The sequence below is a fragment of the Pithys albifrons genome, chromosome 6, assembly GCF_047495875.1.
Source record: "Pithys albifrons albifrons isolate INPA30051 chromosome 6, PitAlb_v1, whole genome shotgun sequence".
Classification (NCBI taxonomy): domain Eukaryota; kingdom Metazoa; phylum Chordata; class Aves; order Passeriformes; family Thamnophilidae; genus Pithys; species Pithys albifrons.
The window spans coordinates 37,847,654-37,871,411 of record NC_092463.1 but is presented as its reverse complement, the minus strand read 5'-3'; the positions used below and the strand labels follow the sequence as shown (position 1 = coordinate 37,871,411).

The following is a 23,758-nucleotide window of genomic DNA, read 5'->3' as shown; positions in this document are numbered from 1 at the left end:
TCACTTTGGCAATGACTTCTACATATTGCTTTGAGCTCTGCTGGCTCTGTCAAGTAGATTCCATGTGTGTAGCATGAAGGCTAATTGCTTGTGATTCTACTTGAGTAGCTATTTTTGATTATCAGGTAGAAATCCTGGCCTAATAGATAGTGTTTCGCTGTGTAGCTGCTCATTTAAGGCAAGGTTTTCACCAAGAAACTTTCATAACATTGTACGTATATTACTCCACATTGTGGCATATGATGTGCATGGTTAGGTCAAATAGGTTTAGGCATTTGTTGTTTTGGTTTTTTTTTTTATAGTAAGTCAGTACTAAGCTGGACTTTAACTTTTTAATGCTGTTTAAATGAATGCAGATTGCTGAAATACTGATGCTGTTTAGTGTGAAAGAAATGATGGATGGGCAGCTCTACAGAGGTGCACTCAATGCCAAATGTGTTGAAATGGTTGAAAATAATTATCTGTCTACTAATAAAAAATCTTCATTCAAGTCTAGGTTTTGAGGTAATGGATATACTTTATGGACAGAGGGTTTTTTATATTCCTCTTAAAAATGACAACAAATATTTAAATCAGAAATCATGCTAATCTTTTATCATACTGAAAGAGAAACTTGCCTCATTTTTCTCTTGCCAGCACAAAGAAATTGTACCAGGTAATAATTAGGGACCAAGTGATGATGTCCAGTGCTGATCAACTTGCAACTTCAACTACTTAACCCTACATTAACATTAAATATTTATTAGAAGTAATTGCTGCTACTTAAATGTTTTCCCATTATGTGCCATTTTGGAAACAGCAAATATTTTCCCATACTAACTTTGACAACACCTTAAATATATTAATTTTAATGGAGTAACCTGGTTTGAAGGATCACCTTCTGAAGTCATTTGTGTCTCTGTCACACTAACATCTTTATCCCTTCTTTCTTTGCTCCTAGATGCTGCCTTTTCTTTTTTTTTTCTTCTTGCTTTACATCTTTTAGTCTCTAGTGTCTGTTACCTTCACCTGAACAGCAAGAAGGTAAAACATTAGCAGTTCCTTACATGTTAGGGCTTCAACATAAACCAGCACTTTACATTGTACTTCCAGAGAGAAGTCCTAGTAGCAGTTTTCAGATCACGTAGAACAAATATTGTGTTACTCTTTCAGTCTCTTGTTATTCCATAGTATTAATTGAGCTAATCAATGCTGTGCCTATGCTTAATTTTCTGGCTTTCATTAATAAAAGATATATGGTTTCCTATAATTTAAGTGACTTTTTTTGCATAGCTTAAAAATTGGGATTTGTTCATATTGTTTTAGTAAAAGATGTACTTGATAAACTTGTTTGAAAGTTAGAGTACTCCTAAAAGTGAAGGGGGAAAGCAATCTCACTTTTTATGATTCTGCACTGTACCTTGGGAATTCTACCCTTGGTCATGACTCAGCCAGAAGAGAGTAACAGTATAAAAGCACTTCAACAGATGTGAAGATGTATGACATGTTATGGTCAGGCTGTGCAATCATTTAATCTAGAACATCTTCCACTTTTTCAGGTAGACTACTCAATTTTCAATTAGAAAAGAGGATAAATATTGAAATTATTAGCTCAGTAGTAGCATTTTAAAAATGAAATCAGCATGGGCCTGAGTTATGGCTATTTTTGTTTTGTTTTCTTGAGTAGTTTTCTTGTATCGATTCTGTACCCTTGCTCTCACCTGCAATTTATAGTTGAATTTAAACTCGCCCAACTGGGACACTATTTTGAATTTCATGAGCCAATACTCCTGTAATACACTTTTCTGAATTAAATTCTAATACCAGAGAGTTATTTCAGCAAGTTGGAAGAAGTTTCTTTTCAAATTACAATAACTATTTCCTTTCTTAGTGAAGAAGAAAATTGATAAAGAGATCTTTTAGTGGTTGGTTTGCTTCTCTTTGTGTAAAATACATGTTGCTAACTCACTTGATTGAGGAAAGTCAGTCAAAGGCCATGTGGATCATTAGTTTTCTAGAAGTTGTGGGCAACCCAGGTGCATATTTTACACTTGAGTCCTCTGAAGGTTAAACTGACATGTATCTTGGTATTTGCCCCAAAGCAGGGGCACTGGGCAGAGTGCAGCTTTCTGCCTCCAGCAAGGGAAGTCTCAGCAAGGCTTGTGTCACATAAGTCTGTTAGTTGGTTCAGCACTGTGAGGAACTGGGTGAAAACCATTGCCCTCCAGTACAGCAAAACACTGGGATTTGTCCATAATTACCCATAACTGTGTCATCTTGAAGTAGTGCACAGCTTCTGTTTTCCCAGTCCTCAGGCTTCTGATTACTCCTTCTTGCTTCATCTTTAAATTTAAGTTACATTATGCTCGGAGCAGAGAGCATATTCAATTTACTCTAATGTGATTACAAAATCACATAGTTTACTGTTCGTAATTAATTTTAATATGAGTGCATTTACTAATCACTTTAGCATAACCAACTATAGTGTCTCTTCAGAATCTGGAAATTATTTTGCTCTGATTTCCTAAGAAAAAATGTAGAACTGGTAACAGTAATAGGTGGTAAATTAATTGCCTTTTTTCGGTAGGTTTTTTTTTCTCATGGTGTTGTTTAAATTATTCTTTTTATTGGCATTTGCAGCATGCTGTAAAAATACTCTCTGCCTTCCATCAGTGACCTATAATATGTTTTGAGTCTTCTTGTTCTGTAGACTTTTGTCCCTGGGCAGTTCTTTTCTTTGAAGTTACTGAGTCTTCAGGTTTGGAAACTTGCCCACATACCATAAGCATAGATGTCATTTAACTTTCAGAAAAAAAGTTCTTCTTTAGTAGTTAGATTGAAGAATTCATAATCTATGACAAAGTGCCCTTACAAATTAGGAATTATGTACCTTTATAGCTGAAAAGCCTAGTTAAGCAAATAATCATTTTGCTGCTTCTTTCTTTCTGCATGTATATTTATTAAAAGAATTCTCTCATTTCTGCAAACATTCAGTCTCACTATAAAAGTTCAGAGTATCAGATGTGTGTTCATATTTAAAATATTTGTCTCAAGCACAGTCCAAAACTCATTTGCTGATGGTTACTTCATCTGCTGGAGTCATGGAAGCTGACATAGCTGCAGCATGAGAAGTAATTGCAGTGCGGGGGGGACAGCAGGCCGAAGTATTACAAAGTACACAGCGCTTGCTTCAAACAGTGCAGTCATTCAGAGGCAATTTCTTTCAAGTGCTTGCTAAGATGATGTACCAAAGCTTTTTTGATTACTATATATAATCCACTTTCTATAACCAACTTTTAAATTAGTTCTTTTCTTGTTTCAGGAAGGAACAACCAAAATTGGAAGAAGTGATTCAGACCAAGATCAAGACATTGGTAAGAGAATTATAATATTTTATGATGTGATCAGGTCAAACCAAGAGGTTTACATTTGTCATGTGTAATAGCCAGGTAATGTTTGTTTGTCAGCTTTCTTTGTAGAAGAAGGTAAGTAGAAAAGACTATTGGCTAAAATATTTTGTTTTTTGTTTAAGAGGCTGAAAAATCAGTAGTCTTGACCTAACTGAGATTTCTTCAGAATTTTCTTCCCACTTGGGAAATGCTACACTAGAGTTGAAAAATACCTTCCTCTATCATCCAAATCCTCATATGTTCTATCCTAAACTAGTGATCATGAGACAGTGAAATGCTTTTCAACTCTGCTTGGACAGAGTATTTTAGATATAAAATCCAAATTATTCAGAATATATTTTATTTCATTTAATTTCTGCTTTTAATTTTAGTAGTCAATCTCAATATAATATAATATAATATCATATCATATCATATTATATCATATATCATATAGAACTGAAACTTTATGCTGAAATTGGAAGCTTTGTGGAATCTCAGCTTTGGTGAAGTTCTGCTAAGCTTGGTTGAGCTTGATTATTTTCTGCCAGTAGATTAGTAAAATGTAAACCATAAATGCCATAATGGTATTAAGAAAATTCAGCACAATAGAAGAATTTGCACATCAGCTCACAAATCAGAAGTGATGTATAGTTTTTCAGAACGAGAATTAAAGAAACAATCTCACTCTTTTCAATAGTGAGTTCCAATAATAAGTTTTTCTCTAATGCAGTACTTGAGTAGCAGTCAAAGGTGGCAATTTAATGTCCTTGCTCTGCACATGATGCAGTTCTGTGTGAAGTGTGCATAGTGTCAAACAGACTGTGGCACTCTATTCTGAGGAAAATAACCCAAGCCCTTCCCCAGGTGAGATAAATCTGCACCCTGTAGTTTTGCAGGGCCGGTGGATTGAAAGGAACCACTGTATGATAGACAACAACTGTGGGGTTGTGACCCTGCGACCAGCTCAGGGCGCACACTGCTCAGTCAATGGGTGTGAGGTCACTGGTTCCTGTCGTCTGTCACAAGGTAAGGTTGGTTTATTTCTGTCAATGCTGTGTTATAATTCACTTACCTCTGGAGTTCACAGACAAGGATTTATGGCACTTGAGCTGACTTAAGGAAGTCAGCTCTGTCTCCTACTGCTGCCCAGCTCCACAGGGTTTGATCCATGACTAGAGCTTCCAGATTGGCACAAATAAATTAACTATCCCACAGAAATAAAATTAAGACATTGGTGACCATATTCTCACTTCTTTTGGCAGCAGCAGTCTGTAGCCTTCTGAAAAGGGAGACTTGAACTCAGAGGCACTATTGTGGAAAGCAGTGGAGACTAGCTCTAAGCCAGCCAGCCAGCCACTGAAGGGGTTTTTTGGCAATTATATAACATGGTTGAAATGAGCTTCAGCTTTTCCACAGTGTAGTTTGGTGGAGGCTAAAAGCCACTGAGTCATAGGCTATGATGAGTGAATTCAGATTAAATGGATCAGGCTCCCATATTTTTAAGTTGTTTAAAATAACAATCCAGCTGCTGAGAACTTGCAGTGATCTCGATTCCTAAAAAGGTAGTGTAAAAAGTAGTTTTCAGCAGTGGGTTGGTTAAGTTTTTGGTATGAAGTTTTTGGCTGTCCTTTGATATGAAGAGGGAATTTGCCATTACGTTTAGTTTGCAGAGATCCCCAAGATGAGTTTGCTTGGATGCTGTCATCACAGAATGATAATGCTCCCATTCCATAGTGGCAACTTTTTTAAATAGTTCTCTGTTCTGTGACAGTCAGAAAGTTCTTAGTCAGAATTTTTTTTTTACACAATATTCTGTAGTAGTTTGATGAATTGTCTCTGTAAATGTCTAATTTTTCCCCACCCCCCACAGGGGCCCTTGTTGTTCTTGGCAAGTCTCATAAGTTTAGATTCAATCACCCAGCAGAAGCTGCTATCTTAAGACAAAGAAGATCAGTAAGTTCTAAAACTGCATTTTTCTCTCTTAATTTTTCAGTTATTTTCCTGGTTTTTTTTCTCATTAAAAGCCAGCCTGATAAAGATAGTATTTCTTCTCGTCATCATATTCACTTGCTTCATTTCCTCCATCTAATGGTCTGTAATGACACTAAATCTTTTGTGGGCGGACACTAGCACTTCTTTCAGATGTGCTTAGCAAAAGATGATGCAGATGCCTTGAATAATTTAGTGTTTCCTACTTCTAGTCATGACTACAGTGGGGTTGAAACAAAAAGGCAGAATGCTGTAGTGAGAACACCAGTTAAGAATCTTTCCACATTTGATGGTTTTCTGAATTACCTTCTTTCTCTGTCATTTCACTGTCTTGAATGAGGTATCCTAGAAGAAATGAAAATGTCTGGGATTAAGTAGTGAAGTACTATTGACTCTGAAAGCACTAAATTTTTGCATACATCAGAAATAGATAAAATATTTCTTGGTATGTTAAGCTCAGGAAGTAACTACTGTAAGATACTAATTGGTTAGCTAGTTCAATAATGTTTAAAAAACATGACTGGCATTTATAACTAAAAAACCTAACTTAAAGAATGTAAATTTTCTGGTTTAGGAGTTAACCATATTATCAACTGATATTGGCAAGAATCCACCTTTTAAAAAGGATTTGCATTTAGTAACATTTTATACTTTCCACTCAACTGTCCTTTTGTACCCACTTGTGTAGTTGAGATAAGGGGCTTAACTTCTTTTTGTTTTCCTTCTCAATTTATTGATTAATGAAACAAGCAGTACATCAAAATAGAGCTGCAAAGAGAAGTCCTCAGTAAGAAACACTTGGCAGTTTTGCTGTCACAGACTCAGCAGAAGCGTGAGGTTACAGACCCACATGGGAGGGGTTGTGTAGCAGTGCAGACAGTAATTAGTCATGGCAGTGTTAATCATAACTTCAGAGTTCCTGGGTTGCTGTGATTTTATTTTCTCTCTCTCTCTCTCATGTGGTGTGTTTTATAGATTAATGAAACCTCATCCACACTGAGTTGTGGAGCTTTGGACTGGCTCAACCTAGATGTAAGCTGCACCAGTTCTCCACACTACAGCCTTTCTGCTCTTTACAAGTAAGTTTAAAGCTAACAAAAAAAACAACCAAACAATTTCTCTTGTGAGATTATGTCTGAAAGCTGTATGTAAAATAAGTCCCATCACGTTGTTAAGTGATCAAATAAAAATGTCTGAGAAAATCCATTGGCCCACAAACTAATATACAGCACTGAGATATCCAGGCAACAGACCTGAAAAATCACTAAGAAAATGCCTCAGATGAGACTCAGACAACCATAATTCAGTTCACATGCACATCTCCATTATAGCTCCCTTGATTTACAGCTAATGTATACTTTTTACAATATTTTTTGACTTGTCAGGATATGATTTAGCCAAGTAATTATTACCAATTCACTTTCCCTGCTGATTTATTGTGGAAATCAGGTTTGTTTGTTCATAAATTCCCAGTGGTTCAAGTTCTCATTGAGCCTTTCATCTCTGATAGCCAATGTCATTCCCCTTTTTTTTTTTAAACTGAGCAGTAAGTAAGGCATATCCTGCTTTCAAAATGTCAAATAGTTGCTCATACTCAGAGTTTAGTGTATGCTTTTATGGCAGAGCCTTTCTCAAATAGCAAGGATTGGCATGATGAAGGCAGTGATTAATGTGTCTCAGGAAAATTAATTGAGATATCTTCTGGTTTAGTTCATAATATTGGAAATAGAATATCATAGAATTAAATGTAGTTGGATTATGTATCTTTTTTAATTCCTCTCAGCCTGGCACATGTAATTGACCTGTTAAGGGCAAGAAATAGCCGTCTTCTTGTAATAAGGCCAAGGTCATGGGTTCAATCCCTTATGTGGGCCATTGACTTAAGAGTTGGACTCGATGATACTTGTGGGTCCCTTCCAACTCAGAATAGTCTGTGATTCTAATTCTCATTCATATCTGTTGGCAGTTCTGCTTCTTGCTAGAATGGTTTTGGTGTGGTAACATACTGGGAGTCTTTTACCTTTTCCTAGAGGAAGTATCTCATCTCATTTTTATGAGCATAAAATGCTAACTCTACTTAGAAAATCTCTTCATACTTCTGATCAAATGGCTTGCTTTCCACCTTGGATAGTGTTCTTTTTTGTGTTCTCTTTAATGTATCTAATCTCTACATTTGCTTTTCATTTGCTGCAGTGGTACCTGTCTATACAAGATGTTATTTCATTTTGTTTCTTTACTGAGGAACATTTTACACATCAGTGCTATTATTTTCTTTGGAAAAATTAGAGAGAATTTAAAAAACAAATGTTTGTCTAATGACCTTCAAAAATAGATACCAAGGTGCTCTTTACATGGGTATAAACATCATACATGGAGCTTTTGTCATACAAGTTTTTTATGATCCTAGAAAAACCTGCAGAAATCCCAAAGCATTGTGAACAGTTTATCACAAATTTGCATTTGGTTTTCCCCTTTTTAACCTGACAAAACTGCAAAGCATTTCTGATTGATTTTTTCCAGACCACTTTGAGATAGCAGATTTGTTTGTGTTGGTCAATTTTTTTAATCACTTAGATGGGATATTGCAAGCATATTACAATGTTAAACATTACCCTCATGCATAACTAGAATGAAAATGAAAAACATTTTGGTATTGCATTTGCTTGATTTTTATGAATGTCCATCTCTTACAGGAATAAGCTATAAACTGTCTAATAATAGTTGTTTCTCACCTTACATAATCTGGTGGGCTTTTTTTTTCTTTTGAGTAGTTAAACCTTGGCATAGGTAACTGAATTGACCCACTCAGTTTTCCTTTACAGTAATCAGTGAGTCTGTGTTTTTGTAGTTTTGTTCATGGAGGAGGTTATGATTGAGACATTTATCCTAAGATCTATGTTATAAGAATAAAATGATACACGTGGTCTCTCAAATGTCCCACTTTCATGAAGATTAGTCAATGCCAAGCACTAAAAGGTGCTGTCATGGTTTAACCCCAGGCAGCAGCCAAGCCCCCAACAGCTGCTCACTCACTGCCCCATCAGTGGGGACAGGGGGAGAATCAGAAGGGTAAAAGCCAGAAAACTCATGGGCTGAGGGAAAGGCAGTTTAATAGGGAAAGCAAAAGCCATGAACGCAAGCACAGCAAACAAGGAATTAATTCACTGCTTCCCATAGGCAGGCAAGTGCTCAGCCATCCCCAGGAGAGCAGAGCCCCATCACGTGAAATGGCTACTTGGGAAGACAAACGCCATCACTCCAAACGTCCCCCTTCCTCCTTCTTCTCCCCCCTTTCTATACTGAGCATGACGGTGTATGGTCTGGAATATCCCTTTGGCCAGTGTGGGTCACCTGTCTTGGCTGTGTCTCCTCCCATGCACCCCCAACCTTCTCACCAGTGTGGCAGTGTGAGAAGCAGAAAAGGCCTTGGCCCTGTGTGAGCACTGCTCAGCAGTAACAAAAATATCTCTATATTATCCAGCCTGTGTTCAGCACAAATCCGAAACACAGCCCTATACCAGCCACTGTGAAGAGAATTAACCTTAGCCAAAACAAGCACAGGTTTGTCTGAGGTATTTTGAAAACTGTAATACCAGACTAAGTGGACTACAGAGAGTGCTGATTTGCTCACCAGTAAAAAGCTCACCCGAACACAGGGTCTTGTGTCCGTCAGAAGGAGATGCTTAGAGGAAAATACAAGAACAGGGAAATCTGTGTGTGTGTCTCTCTCTCTCTTTTTTTCTGTGCCCCTCTCCCTTGATAGTTCTTGGTGCTCTCCCAGCTGCTAGCAATCTGCATCTTGGGGTCTTCCTCTGCTGAAAATTACAGCAACATCTCTGTGTATAATGGGATTCAGTGAAGGGGGTTTTACTTTTTTTGAAAATATTTATGCTTTTCTATTTTTATTTTTACAGTCAAAAATGTAGAAATTGTAAAGAAACCAAATGTTCTCCTGAACTAAGGTAAGAATATTAATGTGTCTAAATCATGCTGAAATTTTTGGCCCCCTCTAGCTTTATCCTTCTCCTGTGCAATACTGATTTCCTCCAAAAGAGCTAGAAACTAGACTTCAAGCCTTAATTCAAATTAATTTATCATATTGCAACAAACTGAAGTTCAAGCTTTAATTCAAATTATTTTATCATATTGAAACATGAATCTGTCCATGCAGCTGAGTTACAGACAAGTCTCTGCAGCCATGTTCTTTCTTCATTCTAGATTTTATGCAAATGGTTTGCATCTTTGTGGCACATGTAACCTGTATTTAAAAGCCATAACTAGAGGGGGGCTTACTCTGAACCTGCCACTAATTTGAAGCACGTAAGAACACTAGGTATGTTACATTTTATGTCACTAGTAGGTAATGGGAATACTCATTAGTATACTGAAAATTTCTTGGACAAATTGGATTCTCTTCTGCTGAGAATGAAATGGCTTAAGGGACGAGTCAAAAAAATTATTTCCTAGCACAGGATATGGTTCATTTGTGCAAAGAAGTACAGCAGCTGCACATAGAAATATTTCAGAAATGGTTTGGATTCCATGGGTTTAAGTACTTTTTCATCATACTTTTTCATCATGAACTGATGGTACTTTGCTTTCTTCTGGATTTTTTATTTCAGAACATATCAATATATTTTTATGGTAATGATTACCTTATTATATGATTCTCATCTCCCCCACTGCCAGTATAACAATATTTTTCTCATTTGTTTTTCATGCCTTGAATTACCAGTTCATCCTTTAATTGTACGTTAAAGTATTTTGAGAAATCGGAGAAAAAATAAATTTCTACCATTGCACACAAAACTTTAGGCATGAAAATTTCCTTGAGAAAGGATGTGATTCATTGTACTCTTACCTGGTTGCTTGTCCACACACCCTACTCAGAAGAGCCGCAGCACTTCAAATTTCTGATGTTTGCTGTCAGCCAGGAAACACAGAAGGCTTGTCAATGGCATCAGTCATATTATAGTGTCACCACAAATAAGTCAATAATAAAGGTCTTGCTCCTGTCATTGCCTTGACACCATACTGCATATAAACTGTAATTTTATTGTCTTGATGGTTTGGGAAAAAAACCAAACAAAACCCAACAGAGGAGTTGTTCCATTAGAGTCCAGTGGTATAGCAGTGCACTGACTTAATTTTAGCTGCTTGGAACATGTTTAAACTTCCTTTTCTTGAAAATGCCAACATTGTTAAACTAGGGAGGAAAATCCTATACAGCATAACACAAAACAATTATTATTTTGATATGGTATAGTTAACATGTGCAGCTAATGTTTTTTAAATACTCTGAATTCTCACTAACACCTTCAAAGTGCTCTACAAAAAAACCCAAAAAACAAAACCAAAACCAACCAACCAAACAAAAAACAAACAAACAAAAGAAAAAACAAACAAAAAACCAACCAAACCAAGTTGAATCTTTGGCATCTCTTACAAGATCCCACAAATACTCCATTTCACGGTCTGAGTTACATGATTCTGCTGGAAGTTGTAGAATTTCTGTATAGTGGGTTAGAAGAGGAACTAATTCTATATGTAACTGAAATTGAGAAGGGAAAACCTGTGTTAGCTGGACTGGAATTTAGCAAGAAAGCAGTAACCTTTACTGGAGTGTGTGGCTGTGTCTTGTACCTGTGACTGTCAGATCTGTTTTAGAGATGGTATTCAAAGGGATGCCTTAAATAAGTCATTGCCTTTTACTTTGAGGGTTTAGAAAAAAAAAAGTTTAGCATGGAAAGGCTAAGAAAAACACACATAAAAAACCACAGGTGTGCTTTTTCTGTAAGCAAACCAGCTAACCAGAAATGGAAATGATACTTCACATGATGGTAACTTCTGTGGAGAGAATTAATCTGTGTGTACATTTCCAAAGACCCCTTATTTCTAAAGGTTTCCGACTGATTTCTGGCTCCCACCTCCTGCCCACCACTACCAAACTATTGCTTTGAATTCTCTGAGTGGCATTCCTTCAGGAGGCTGGAGGTGATAATGCAAGGTATTCCTATCTTCTTCATTGCTCTTCCCTTTGCTTTAGGGAGGAAAAGGGAGAGGTTTGGGCCCCTGTGCTAGGCAGAAGCAGATGTATGATGCTGTGCAGCTGCATGGTGCCTGCTGCTGTGTGATGCTCTGAGCCCCTGCGGGGGGAGCGCCGGCTTGGACACGGATGGAGGGGGAGGATAGAGCTGGAATGGGTGGGGGAGTTGTGTGGATGTGTATTAGTGGATAGGCTTATCACTCTGGCTGCTGATTGCTCTCAGTGTGATTGCTCTCAGTGGGATTTGCAAGGGTGCAAAATGCCTTGCCAGCATCTTTTTTTCTGCTTTATTTTTGACTCTTCTTCTCTTGGAAAAAACGGTTTGTAAAAGAAAAATGGGACTTAAATACTGGGCAGCCAGAAAGATGGGGATGCCAACTTGACTGATGTTTTCTTTGGCAAATTTCAGCTTTTACTGACAGTGATTATTTTCACTGGAGTTTTGCTATTTGAGCCTTAAGACTGTGTTGCAGCAGGTACTCAGCCTCACCACAGAGCTATTGCTGCCATAGTGACTGGAAACTGCATTATGCTGTAGCAGCCGCCAGCCTCTGCATCAGCAGTAGAAGTGTTTGAGGAAGAGAGGAGGAGAATTGCACAATAGGATCCCAGAGAGCTGACAACAAAACCGGCTGGACAAAAATGTGGATTTACGGATGGTTCATTTAGTGTGCATCATGCAAACTTTGGGGAGAGAAAAGCGAGATGGAAAAGCAACCTGGCAGAAACAGTATAATATGAAATTTTTCTCTGTAATTTGTGGTTATCATTAGTTTAAGGTTGGTGTCTTTTTATTGTAATTTTACTTGCTGTTTTCAAAGGTTTACTTGGAGGAGGGGTAACTGTTGACACTTCTTTCTGCATTTGCTACACCTAGAAATGTGCATGCTTTTATGAAATTCTCTGCAGAGCTGCCTTTTTATATGCTGTATGCCAGAGTATGCTGGTCCTGCAAAACCAGGATTTTATGTATGTCTCGATACCTACAGAAATGAAGCTGTTTCTCTTGTGTTTGTCTTGTGGTTATATTATTTCCTGCTAGAACTATACTGAGTGTAATCACTTATGAGGAAAAGCAGGCATATGAGCAATAGCAGTCTGTGCTTGATTCCTGTATCTCATAGTATTCCAGTATTTCAAATCTAAATTTAACAGTGCCTCTGATTTATGATTAAAGAAACAAATTATCTCATTTACCTCTTAGAAAATTCAGGTAAAATCTTATGTTACCTGGACTGGTACTTGGTTTTAGTTTAATCATTCAAACATCTATTATACAAACTGATTGTTCTTTGAATTGTCTGTTAGGTGATTTAGCTAAAAAGTGTGGATGAATCTGTTATTTTCTTTCTGGGCCATTGTCATCTCATTTTTTCATTTAGTTATTCCCCAAACCAGCTAAGAGTGTGTTGATATGACATAGCACGTTCAAAGGTAGAAAGGGAGTATTCTGACTTTATGTTCTTGGTTTCAGCAGTTTCTGTGAGAGACTGATCTGTATCCCAAACCAGCCAGTCATTTTGCTCTCACAGTCAGTAGTCTCACAGCCAGAGGCAAAACATCTTCTGGCAAAAATGTATTATGTAAGTGGCTCTGCATGAATTTTTGTTTTCTTTCTGTTCCACTTGAGAAAACCATCTTTAAGAAGCTGCTTCATAAAGATGGTGCTTAATGTTCAGTCTGTGTATTCACAACCATCTTTACTGTTCTGCCTTGCTTCTTTTTGCCTGGGTATTTTTTTTGTTTTGCCTTTTTTTTTTAATTAAAATTAGGAGCTGAAGCAAAAAGACACTGAAATAACAGCAAAACTGCAATTTGTATATATACATTCAGAACAGTATTTTATTACAGAAACTTTAACCTTACAGAGACAAATGTGCCAGCTAGCTACATCACCTGAACAAAAGCTGAGATAATACTGCAGTGGTTGCTGTGCTGTGCTTGGTTTTCCAGGGTTTAAAGAGAAGTATGTGTGTTCCTCTGTACTGTGCCCTTCTGGGGCATAGCCATGGTATGGAGCTATGATTAATAACGTTGGTTTGGCCTGCATTGTATTCTGCTCTGTGCAAAGACACATGCCTGCTGGAAAGGGTGCCCCAAATTCATGTTAGTTCAGCAAAAAACCACTGCCTCACATGAGGGGAATATGCTAGTGCTGCTGAGAACAGCAAAGAGCACACTTCACAAGCATTGTCTGCCTTGCTGATCTTTGATACTTTATAATGTGGGGGTGGAGGGTGGTTTCAGCAGTGTTGGAAAGTATGGGAAAAGCTTGTGACCCTCTCCCAACTGTAAACAGAATTTACTTAACCACCTCTACAAGCATTGTTAGGTCTTTGGATTGAAATGCAACATGGAGTTGTTTCATATATTTAAATGTTTTGTGTTTCAGTTTGTAAATGGTTTGAACTCTGATAAGTCAATGTTTTGGAAAGATTGGCCGAGAGCTAAAAATTATTAGGAAGAATGAGCAACGTTTTATAGAAGGAATTTTACTTTATCTAGTTTTAGTAAATACTTCTAGAACAAGAATTCTTTCTCCACTGTTTTACTGCCACACTTCACTTTTCAGCCTGCTGGCAATGATTTACTCAATTTCCTCAATCTCATACAGCATGGTGCTAATAATGATAAGTTATTGGAAATCAGCTGTTCTGGTACTTTCTCATGTTTGATAGTGCTAATGGATCCTCATCACTTCTCTTGGATGAATGTACTTTGTGTCTTTCACATGTGTCTCAGACTAAGTGACTTGCCGAAGGTCATGTGAAACCAGTAAGAAATTTAGACTCGTATTTTTCAACTTTCATACCACCCTAGCCATGAGAGTCTGTTAGTCTGTTATGTCTGTTGGTAGAGTAGATTAAAGACTCTCCTGTCATCAGAGTTTGCACTGAGACTCTGTCAGGTTTAGTGCACAAGCATCCAGAGGCAGTCCTCCCCCAGAAGAGCTTGCAGCCCAAGTATGTGAAAGCACAGAGGTGATGTAACTGCTCCAAAATCAAAGATGTTTTGTCTCACATCAGTACTTTAACCTCCAGATTATATGGCTGGTCCATTACATTTCCCTTGGAAAAAATGGAAAATTACCTCAAAGCTGCATTCAGGGAAAGCTTCCCTCATTGAAACTATGGTAGCTTTTCCTAAATAGTGATCTTTCAGATTTAATACTATGTTTGAAAGGTGGTTCTTCTTCAGTTTCCCAGTCTAGCTTTAACCTCTGAGTTTGCCCCCAGGGGTTGGTGGCATTACAAACACTGGAACAGCTGGAGATTTGTAATCACCATATGAGCATCTCAGTGCTGCAGTGGAGTGTCAGTTCAAACCTACTTCAGATGAATGAGAGATGAGGCATCCCATTATCTTTCCTGGAGATCACTTAAAGTTTATCTAAGAGGTAAAAAATTACAAATCACAGAGTGCTGACATCTTTGTAGTCAAGCCAAGGACAAATAGATCTCGGAGCTGCCCATTATTGTAATTTATTCATGTGAGTCACAGACACAAGCCGTTTAGCAGATGGCAGTAGCAAAGTTTGTGCTGTTTGCACCATGCCAGACAATAGAACATTTTTTCTTTCAGTTACTCTCACCAGTATTGCATTTACATAAACATTACAACAAAACCGAATTCTGTTTTTTGTGTGTGAGTGAGAGACACAGTAATAGTGTAAATTATTGCAAATCTTAAAGGATTTATGTGCTGAGGCTTTCCCCCTGCTTCTTAAGAAAGTGAAATATATATTCCATGTGAAGGTACTCCAGATTTGTAGACTGGCCACTTAATTGTTTCTTTATTTTGTCTGCTGAACTAGCACACAGAATCCAGTTTTTGCTGTAGAAATGATTGTTTGGACACATGCTTGCAGTTCTAAATAGAGATTTTAAATTATTTCTGTGTAGCAAAGGTCAAATACTCTTTTCATATAGATGAACTTGTATTGGTAATGATTTTACAAACTACATGGTGTTTCCAAAGATTCCCTTTGAAATTATATTTTGGGGGGTTTTTGACCTTCAGGGACTCTAAGATTTTTGGTACCTTTGGTTTCTCTAGAAGTATAATAAATACATTGTTTAGTTTATTAGTAAAATATATTCAAAATGTATTCTCAAGCCTCAAAGGTTTATTTTCTGAGGTTGTATATAATAATGCAGTGTTTAGAAACAAAACAACAGGTTTGGATCATATAGCACCTTTATATATAATTGAACTTAAATTTTAGGAATTTCTTGATGATAGCATGTGGAGAGGTAAGACATATATTCCTTTCAGAGGGTTTAGTTATTTTGAATATTATTTTGAATGGATTATGTTACAAATAGATACTATTTCATTGTTACTCTATGTGTGTGTGTGTCCATGTGTAAAATTTTGGCATAGCCAGCAGCCAAACATCTTGGAGGAGACTGTGAAGCAATTTTTTGTAGGTTAGGCACTTCTCTGATCACAATTCTGTTCCAAATGTAGAAGCAGTAACCTAATACAGCTGTTCCAACAGAGAATGGGTTGATCAAGGTCTTCCCTTGGTGCTGCCAGACTGTTGGTGTAATCTCAACAATGCCTGTAAATATTTCTAGGTTGGAGGTTTCTTGGTCTGAAAATAAAGAAGAACGTTGGTCATTTCTATAAAGCACTTTGAAGCACAGCAACAGGCTGTCCCAGTGTGCCGAAAGGCCAGCCGGAGGGGAAGACGGCCAGCTTGGTTATATAGGGAGATTCTGAAAGAAATCAGGGATAAAAAGAAAGTTTACAGACTATGGAAAAAAGGGCTGGCTACTTATGAAGAATTTACAGATAGAGCTAGGTCAAGCAGGAAAAAAATTAGGGAAAGAAAAGTGGAATTTGAAGTAAATTTGGCTATTTCAGTTAGGGATAACAAAAAGTCCTTTTATAAATACATTAATAAAAGGAGGGGCAAGGAAAACCTCCATTCTCTGTTGAACTTGGAGGGAAATATAGTTAAGGAAGATGAGGAGAAGGCTGAGGTACTTAACACCTACTTTGCCTCAGTTTTCACCAGTAAGACAGGTGGCCCTCGAGACAACTGGCCTCTGGAGCTGGTGGACAGGGAGAGGGAGCTGAATAGCCCTCCTGTATTCCAGGAGGAAATAGTGACCGACTTACTGAGCCAGCTGGATCCTAACAAGTCTATGGGACCAGATGGGATCCATCCCAGGGTGATGAAGGAGCTGGCAGAAGAGCTTGCCAAACTGCTCTCCATCATCTTCCAACAGTCCTGGCTCTCTGGGGAGGTCCCAGATGATTGGAGGTTGGCGAATGTCACCCCAATCCACAAAAAGGGCTGCAAGCAGGACCCTGGCAACTACAGGCCTGTCAGCCTGACCTCCGTGCCTGGCAGGGTTATGGAGCAGTTCATCCTGAGTGCAATCACACAGCACCTTCAGGATGGACAAGGGATTAGACCCAGTCAGCATGGGTTTAGGAGGGGCAGGTCCTGTCTGACCAACCTGATCTCTTTCTACGATCAGGTGACCACCTGGTGGATGAGGGGAAGGCTGTGGATGTGGTCTATCTGGACTTCAGCAAGGCCTTTGATACTGTCTCCCATAATGTACTCCTGAAAAAGCTGGTAGCCCATGGCCTGGACAAGTGTACCCTCTCCTGGATTAGGAGCTGGCTGGAGGGTTGGGCCCAGAGAGTGCTGGTGAACGGAGCTGCATCCAGCTGGCGGCCGGTCACTAGTGGTGTTCCCCAGGCGTCTGTGTTGGGTCCAGTCCTGTTTAACATCTTTATTGATGATTTAGATGAGGGGATTGAGTCCATCATCAGCAAATTTGCTGATGACACCAAGCTGGGAGGGAGTGTCGACCTGCTGGAAGGCAGGAGGGCTCTGCAGAGGGATCTGGATAGACTTGAGAGATGGGCTGATTCCAATGGGATGAAGTTCAACAAGGCCAAGTGCCGGGTCCTGCACTTTGGCCACAACAACCCCCTGCAGCGCTACAGGCTGGGCACAGAGTGGCTGGAGAGCAGCCAGGCAGAAAAGGACCTTGGAGTACTAATTGACAGGAAGCTCAACATGAGCCAACAGTGTGCCCAGGTGGCCAAGAAGGCCAATGGGATCCTGTCCTGTATCCAAAATAGCGTGACCAGCAGGACCAGGGAAGTGATCCTTCCCCTGTACTCTGCATTGGTGAGGCCACACCTTGAGTACTGTGTTCAGTTCTGGGCCCCTCAGTTCAGAAAGGATATTGAGGTGCTGGAGCGAGTCCAGAGAAGAGCAACAAGGCTGGTGAAGGGACTGGAGCACAAGCCCTATGGGGAGAGGCTGAGGGAGCTGGGCTTGTTTAGCCTGGAGAAGAGGAGGCTCAGAGGTGACCTCATCACTGTCTAGAACTACCTGAAGGGAAGTTATAGCCAGGTGGGGGCTGGTCTCTTCTCCCAGACACTCAGCAATAGGACAAGGGGGCACGGGCTCAAGCTCTGCCAGGGGAAATTTAAGTTGGCTATCAGAAAAAAATTCTTTACAGAGAGAGTAATCAGGCATTGGAATGGGCTGCCCAGAGAGGTGGTGGATTCACCATCCCTAGAGATTTTTAAACACAGACTGGACGTGGTGCTGAGTGCCATGATCTAGTAAATGGACTGGAGTTGAACCAAGGGTTGGACTCGATGATCTCGGAGGTCTTTTCCAACCCAATCAGTTCTATGATTCTATGAAGTACTTAGATGACAAATATATAGTGGCTATAAAATGTTACAATTTATAAACAATCCCCCTCCCCAATTTCACTTTTGTAAGAACTATGGCAAAATGAAAAGTGACAATATTATTAAAACTCTTTCTCCTTATATCTTTCTGGCAGTGGAATTAGCTGCTTCACCACTAGAGCTTTCATGTTAGCTGGTATTTATGGCACTTACAGGATAGCAGCCTGCTGTGATAGGCATATACACAGCTACTTTACCATAGTGAGTTTTTGTCATCATGCACCCTTATTAAACAAGACAGTACCTTGGATGTTATCTGTCTTTCTTTAGTAAGATGGCCTGTTTTATTGCAAATAATATTTCTTTCTGATCTAAATTCACTGTCATCATTTCTAACAGCAGAGAAATAAATGCTGTGCATGAAGAGTACGAGCAGAAACTGAGAGACCAGGAAGCTTTCCACAGAACACAAATTCAACAACAGCAGCTCTATGTTGAGGATTTAAAGCAACAGATTCTGAGAGGACAGATCAAAGCAGAGCAGGAACTAGAAAATGACCAAGCACTAATCAACCAGCAAATCCAAGAAAGTGAGTATCTTCCTCTTCCCATCCCTCAATTCCCTTCCATTACTGCATACTTTCATCGTCTCAGTGGTTTTTGTCCTAGGGGTGCTTTATTTTACAGGTGGAACTTTTATTATGGCTTATTACCAGTTTTCTCTGACAATTGCCTTTCCCTTGAGAACAATTACTAAGCTCTGATTAACAGGACTGAAGGGCCTCCTTCGCAGTGCTGCAGCAGCACTGTTTAATCAGCTCTGCAGGTCACTGCTGGGAGGGAGAGCACCCTGTGGCACTGAGCCTCCTGTCTCCTGGGCTGACCCCCATCCTGCCTCCCTACACTTAGCTCTGCTCACATCTGCAGTGCAACTCTGTCATGTTCATTCCAAAACTGGATCAAAAAATAGAAAGGCATGCTTTGGTTTGAATAGAAGGTATTTTTAGGAAGTTCTACAGTGTGTGCAAAAGTACTAAAGGCTCAGATTTTTTAAATGGCAAATAGCTATGTCAGAAGCTGAGTCCACAGCTTATTTTGAGAGGTTTTTTTAGTGTCAGTGGCTTTTGGCCCCCAGAAGTGCTGCTTTGCATGCCAGCTGAAATTCAGCAAAATGCCTTGGAGAGGTTGGGCTGCTCCTTTATTAATTTATAGACTGATTTGGGAACATTTTAAACCTTGAGATGTTTCAGATCACTGAAATTGGGTGGTTATAATGTTCTCTAGTTTGTCTTCTAGTGAATTACTTGATCCAGGTTTCTTGATAAGGCCAGGGTACCTATACAAAGGCATCATTCCTACCTGGCAAAATCTGCTATTTGCTTCTGGAAGAAGAAAACTTTTGTCAATTTTTGGCAATGTCTCAGAGCAAAACTTAATGCAGTCAGCTATCTTTTCATTATGTCAGCCACAATGAAGAAATTGTTTTGATGGGATATAGAAGAATATGTAAATAGTACAGGAAACCAGAAGAGTTTCTCAAAAATATGTTTATTTTGTGGCTCTGTAGACTTGCTCTCTGTTTCCCTTTAGTTCTGCTGTTTTCACTGTGTTCAAGCAAGGCTTAGCCAGGCAGGTAATTTTTGCCAGTCAAACACAATTCTTCAGTTGGCAAGCCACTAAAGATCTTCACCTTTTCTGTGCCCTGTGTGACTCAGCTCCTGAGAGGGGTAAGTTTGTAAGCAGAGATTAATTATCATCTTAGAACTTGTGGCTCTTTTGCAGAGAAACTCATCTGCCAAATATTCTTTGCTAAAAATACGCTAAAGAGAGTACGTCTGGAAATAAAGAGTTGAGAAAAAAGCTTTGTATATGAAAGTATACAATGTTATTAAGAAAAATTAACTAACATAATGACTAAAATGCTTCCCTTTTATCTGTAGAGTAACCACAGAGATAGAATTCCTGCCTCTGTGCATGTGCTCTGTGCAGAGCTGCCAACATAAGCAGAACTGGAGACTCATTGTGGTAGAGGTCACTAATGAAGTATTTTTAACAAGATCAGTAGTCACCAAGCAAGGGATGCTTACAATGTCTATGCACTACTGATTTCTTATGTTAGAGAGACTTCTAGAGCCCCAAATTCCTCTCTTGCAGCTTAGCTGTGCAGGGCTGCAGGTAGCCCTCATTCATCACAACAGACTTAAATACCTCTTAATTTATATGCCCCTGAATAAGCAACAAAATGCTGCTTATTCAGTAAAGGACTGCATATTGAAGGTGAGCCAACACAAAAAAAAAAAAGCTGCTGCTCATAAGACAGAAGTGCTTTGGAAAGCTTTGTTTCTTTGAGAAATGCTCCACTTGTGAAGGAACCTGGCCTGAGTTTTTACATTGCTTGTTCAGCAACAGATATTTTTTGTTTGCTTTGTCAGCTGAATGCATGTATTTTTATAGCATAAAAAATCTGCTTCCTTAAGAAAACATATCCAAGCCATCAATACAACGTGGTCATGGTAATCTCAAGAATTCCTTCTTTTATCCCAGTTCATCATAGCTCAGATTGAACCTGGTGTGCTCTGAAAAACCTGAGCACATCTGCTATCCCCTGCATGGAATAAAATAGTCTTGCATCCAGAGTTAAAAACGAATCAGCCTGGTGTTATGTTCTCTACTGCTTCCCCACTGACTGCAAAGATGAGGTTCTGAATATGTAGAAAAGACTAAGTGCATAAGCAGAGATAACATTTCATTATCAAATTAGGTAAATCAGATGATTTGTTAATGCATTTAGCATTTATAAACTATGGAGGTCATTAACAAAAGCACAGTAACTAATTATTTTTGTGGGTAGAGTGCTAATTTTGTGAAAAGTATGTATTGACTGGTGGTTTGAGCTTGTGCTTTTAGAATTCTTTTTGTCACGATACCTAAAAGTTGTGTTGGCTTCATCTGCCTCCTAGCCATGTACATGTTGTATTTCATGTCCATTGAACTAGATAATCTTTAAGGTCCCTTCCAACTGAAGGAATTCAATGATTCTGCGATTCTGTGATTACATGCTAAAGGACACATGTACTAGATACGTGGGTTCTCATCAGGTGGTTGTGCCAAGTGCTTGTTGGGGCAGACATAGTAGCAAGAGGTAGTCAATTTGTGTTTGTTGCTCTGCCTCAGCCAGATGCCAGACAGGGATCGTGTTGCTTGGGAAGTTTTGATCTGATGCATGTGGACAGGTTGTCAGAATTCTGTGGCAGGTACCTGTATGAGGACATGCTTGTAGCCTTGTCTTCCCCTCACTTGGCAGGCTGCATTCCCATCTGCAGGACTGGTGGCTGTCAGCTGCCCTGCAAATGAGGCACATCCCAAATGGGGCATAGGGAGGTGCAGCTCCAGGCTTACTGAACCTGCCACCAATAAGCATGAGCAAAAAAATGCCATTTCTGTGCTAAACAAAGTCTACTAGCATGACTCTGGACTCCCTCATTCTCAGCATGCCTAGGGTGAGTGAGCAAAAACAGTTTCCAGGTAGCTTTTTTTTGTTCAGTCAAGTTAAGGAGGAAAGGATAGTAGCAAGAGTCACAAAGAGAAATGTTTGGTTTAGAATAGTTGTACAACATTCAAATGCAGTGATAAGAAATAATTTTAAGATTGTGCTTATTTTTTCATTCAAAATGTAGGGATCTCTTAGCCAAAGGTTCCTTAGCGTGTGTATGAAATTCCTTTTGCTGCATTAACACAGAAGCAAATGCTGAACTCAAGCTCTGTGCAACTTTCTCCTCTAGTTCCCTTGTTAACTGTGCTTGCAGTGCATATGCATTCACTCCCTAAGTAACATATACAAAGTTTTAACATGTGACTTCAGAATAATAAAGCAGACGTAGTAGCATATCTCACAGGAAAAAGCTAATGAAGTCATACTTCACTACTGTGAATATATACCCTGTGCCTGAAAAGTGCACAGAATTGAACTCCGGTCTTTTCAATCTTCTGTTGTATTTGAACAACAAAATTGAGGGGATGTTTGAGTGTAATCTTTGAGGAATTGACGTGTTCTACTTTTAGCTTACAAACAAGGTCTTATCCATTAGTCTCTTCAGCTGTATCTGCCATACCCTGCAGTTGCTACCCAAGTCCTTAACCCAACAGAGAGGCTTTCAGTTATCAATGAAGTACAGCCATGATACATTTTCCTTTAAATGGTTTGCCAAGTTTCCATTCTACATATGCACTAATTCTGTTCTCAAATGATCTTTCAAAGCTGATTAAATAAAAAACCAAGCTAGTAACAAATAATGTTTTTTCTGTGATTTTTACTTTCTTTCAATCATTGTTTTGTTTACAGACCAGCAGTGGCTTATAAATGAGAATAAACGTCTGGCTGCCCTTCAGCAGCAGCAGCAGAGGGAGTTTGCAGTGCAAACAGAGCCTACACTGTGTGCAGAGGCTGAGGTGCAGAGTAACACTGGGCTGGAAATCTGCCTTTCCCTGTTACAACAGAACAAGAAGAAACTGGTGCAGCTGGAGCTTTTGCAAAGATACTCCTTAAAAAAGGCCGAAAGAAACATAAGACGGAAAAAGGTCAAATTCCAGCTGGAAAGAATAGTCAAGAAGCAGAAGTTATTGGAAGCCAAGCAAAACCTAGAGCAGCTGGAAGCTAGCTGCTGGCTTAGTGAAGAGTGTGTGAAACAATCCCAAGTCCTAAATGAGAATATTGCTGTACAGTCCTCTTCGGATCATCAGTTGAAGAAGAGACGGACATCATTGTGTTTGAGTTCCATGCAGCACAGGCAGCATTTGTTGTGTAACCCACATCTGCCCCAGGTACCCAGGTAAGTTAACACCTGCCAAATCCTCTGCACCTTCAAAAGTAATGTAAATTGAAGGTATTTTCAGTGGCCACCTATTATGCCAAATGCCTTTCAATGTCCTGAAACAATCCCAAAACCTGCAATATCAGTGAACCTACTATATTGTAGATCACACTGGAGCAGTTTGTCCTTTTCCCTTGGGTTTGCACAATGCATTCCCTATTTACCTCTTTGATGTGGTCTTTCTCAATGGTTTTTACATTCTTTTCTCAAGCCTTCCTGCATATTTACCTCTTTGAGAATGCTTTCCAGAACTGGCTTAACTCTCTGTTCCTTGTTCAGGCTGTTGGTAAATACCTAATTTCTGCATCATTTTATCTTGATTACAGTCACTCTTCCTTTAGAATATTGGTTATCTTTGGGGTGATTATGGATTGGACTTTTACGATGGCCAGCCTTTCTCAAGCTAACTAAACATATCTATGCAATGCTAAAGAGTTGGGGTGCTATGATGTCTATCACAGCATGGTCCACAGCTATTTCTGCAGCAGAAAATGCCTAAACTCTGCTAGGTGGATTTTCGTGATTTAGAACCATTCTTTGTGTTTAATTAATATTTGCAGCTACTTAAGCCTACAGAGACTGAAGCTATACAACATTGCATTGTTTTATTTCTTTGCATGCAGAGCGTATTTCAGGGTATCAAGGGGATTGTATTCTTACTGACAGAATTTTATTTTTTAATATTCCCTGCTAGAATTTGCTTTTGAAAGGCATTAAGATTGTTGCTTCATGAATTGTTACTCTTAACTACAAGACACTGCTGAGGTGGAAGTGTTGTTAAATACATTATTCAAACGAGGATTGGA

At 39.1% G+C, this 23,758-nt stretch overlaps 1 protein-coding gene across 1 annotated transcript in view; it reads left to right on the top strand.

Moving 5' to 3' along the window:
* The window catches only part of STARD9 (StAR related lipid transfer domain containing 9), an 86,324-nt gene that overhangs the window by 42,011 nt on the left and 20,555 nt on the right, over positions 1 to 23,758 (top strand). The window contains exons 16-22 of the mRNA XM_071558323.1: positions 3,302 to 3,353; positions 4,260 to 4,397; positions 5,242 to 5,324; positions 6,336 to 6,439; positions 9,275 to 9,322; positions 18,481 to 18,671; positions 22,424 to 22,910. Of these exons, the coding sequence (XP_071414424.1) occupies positions 3,302 to 3,353; positions 4,260 to 4,397; positions 5,242 to 5,324; positions 6,336 to 6,439; positions 9,275 to 9,322; positions 18,481 to 18,671; positions 22,424 to 22,910 (1,103 nt within the window). The remainder of the gene's footprint in view (positions 1 to 3,301; positions 3,354 to 4,259; positions 4,398 to 5,241; positions 5,325 to 6,335; positions 6,440 to 9,274; positions 9,323 to 18,480; positions 18,672 to 22,423; positions 22,911 to 23,758) is intronic.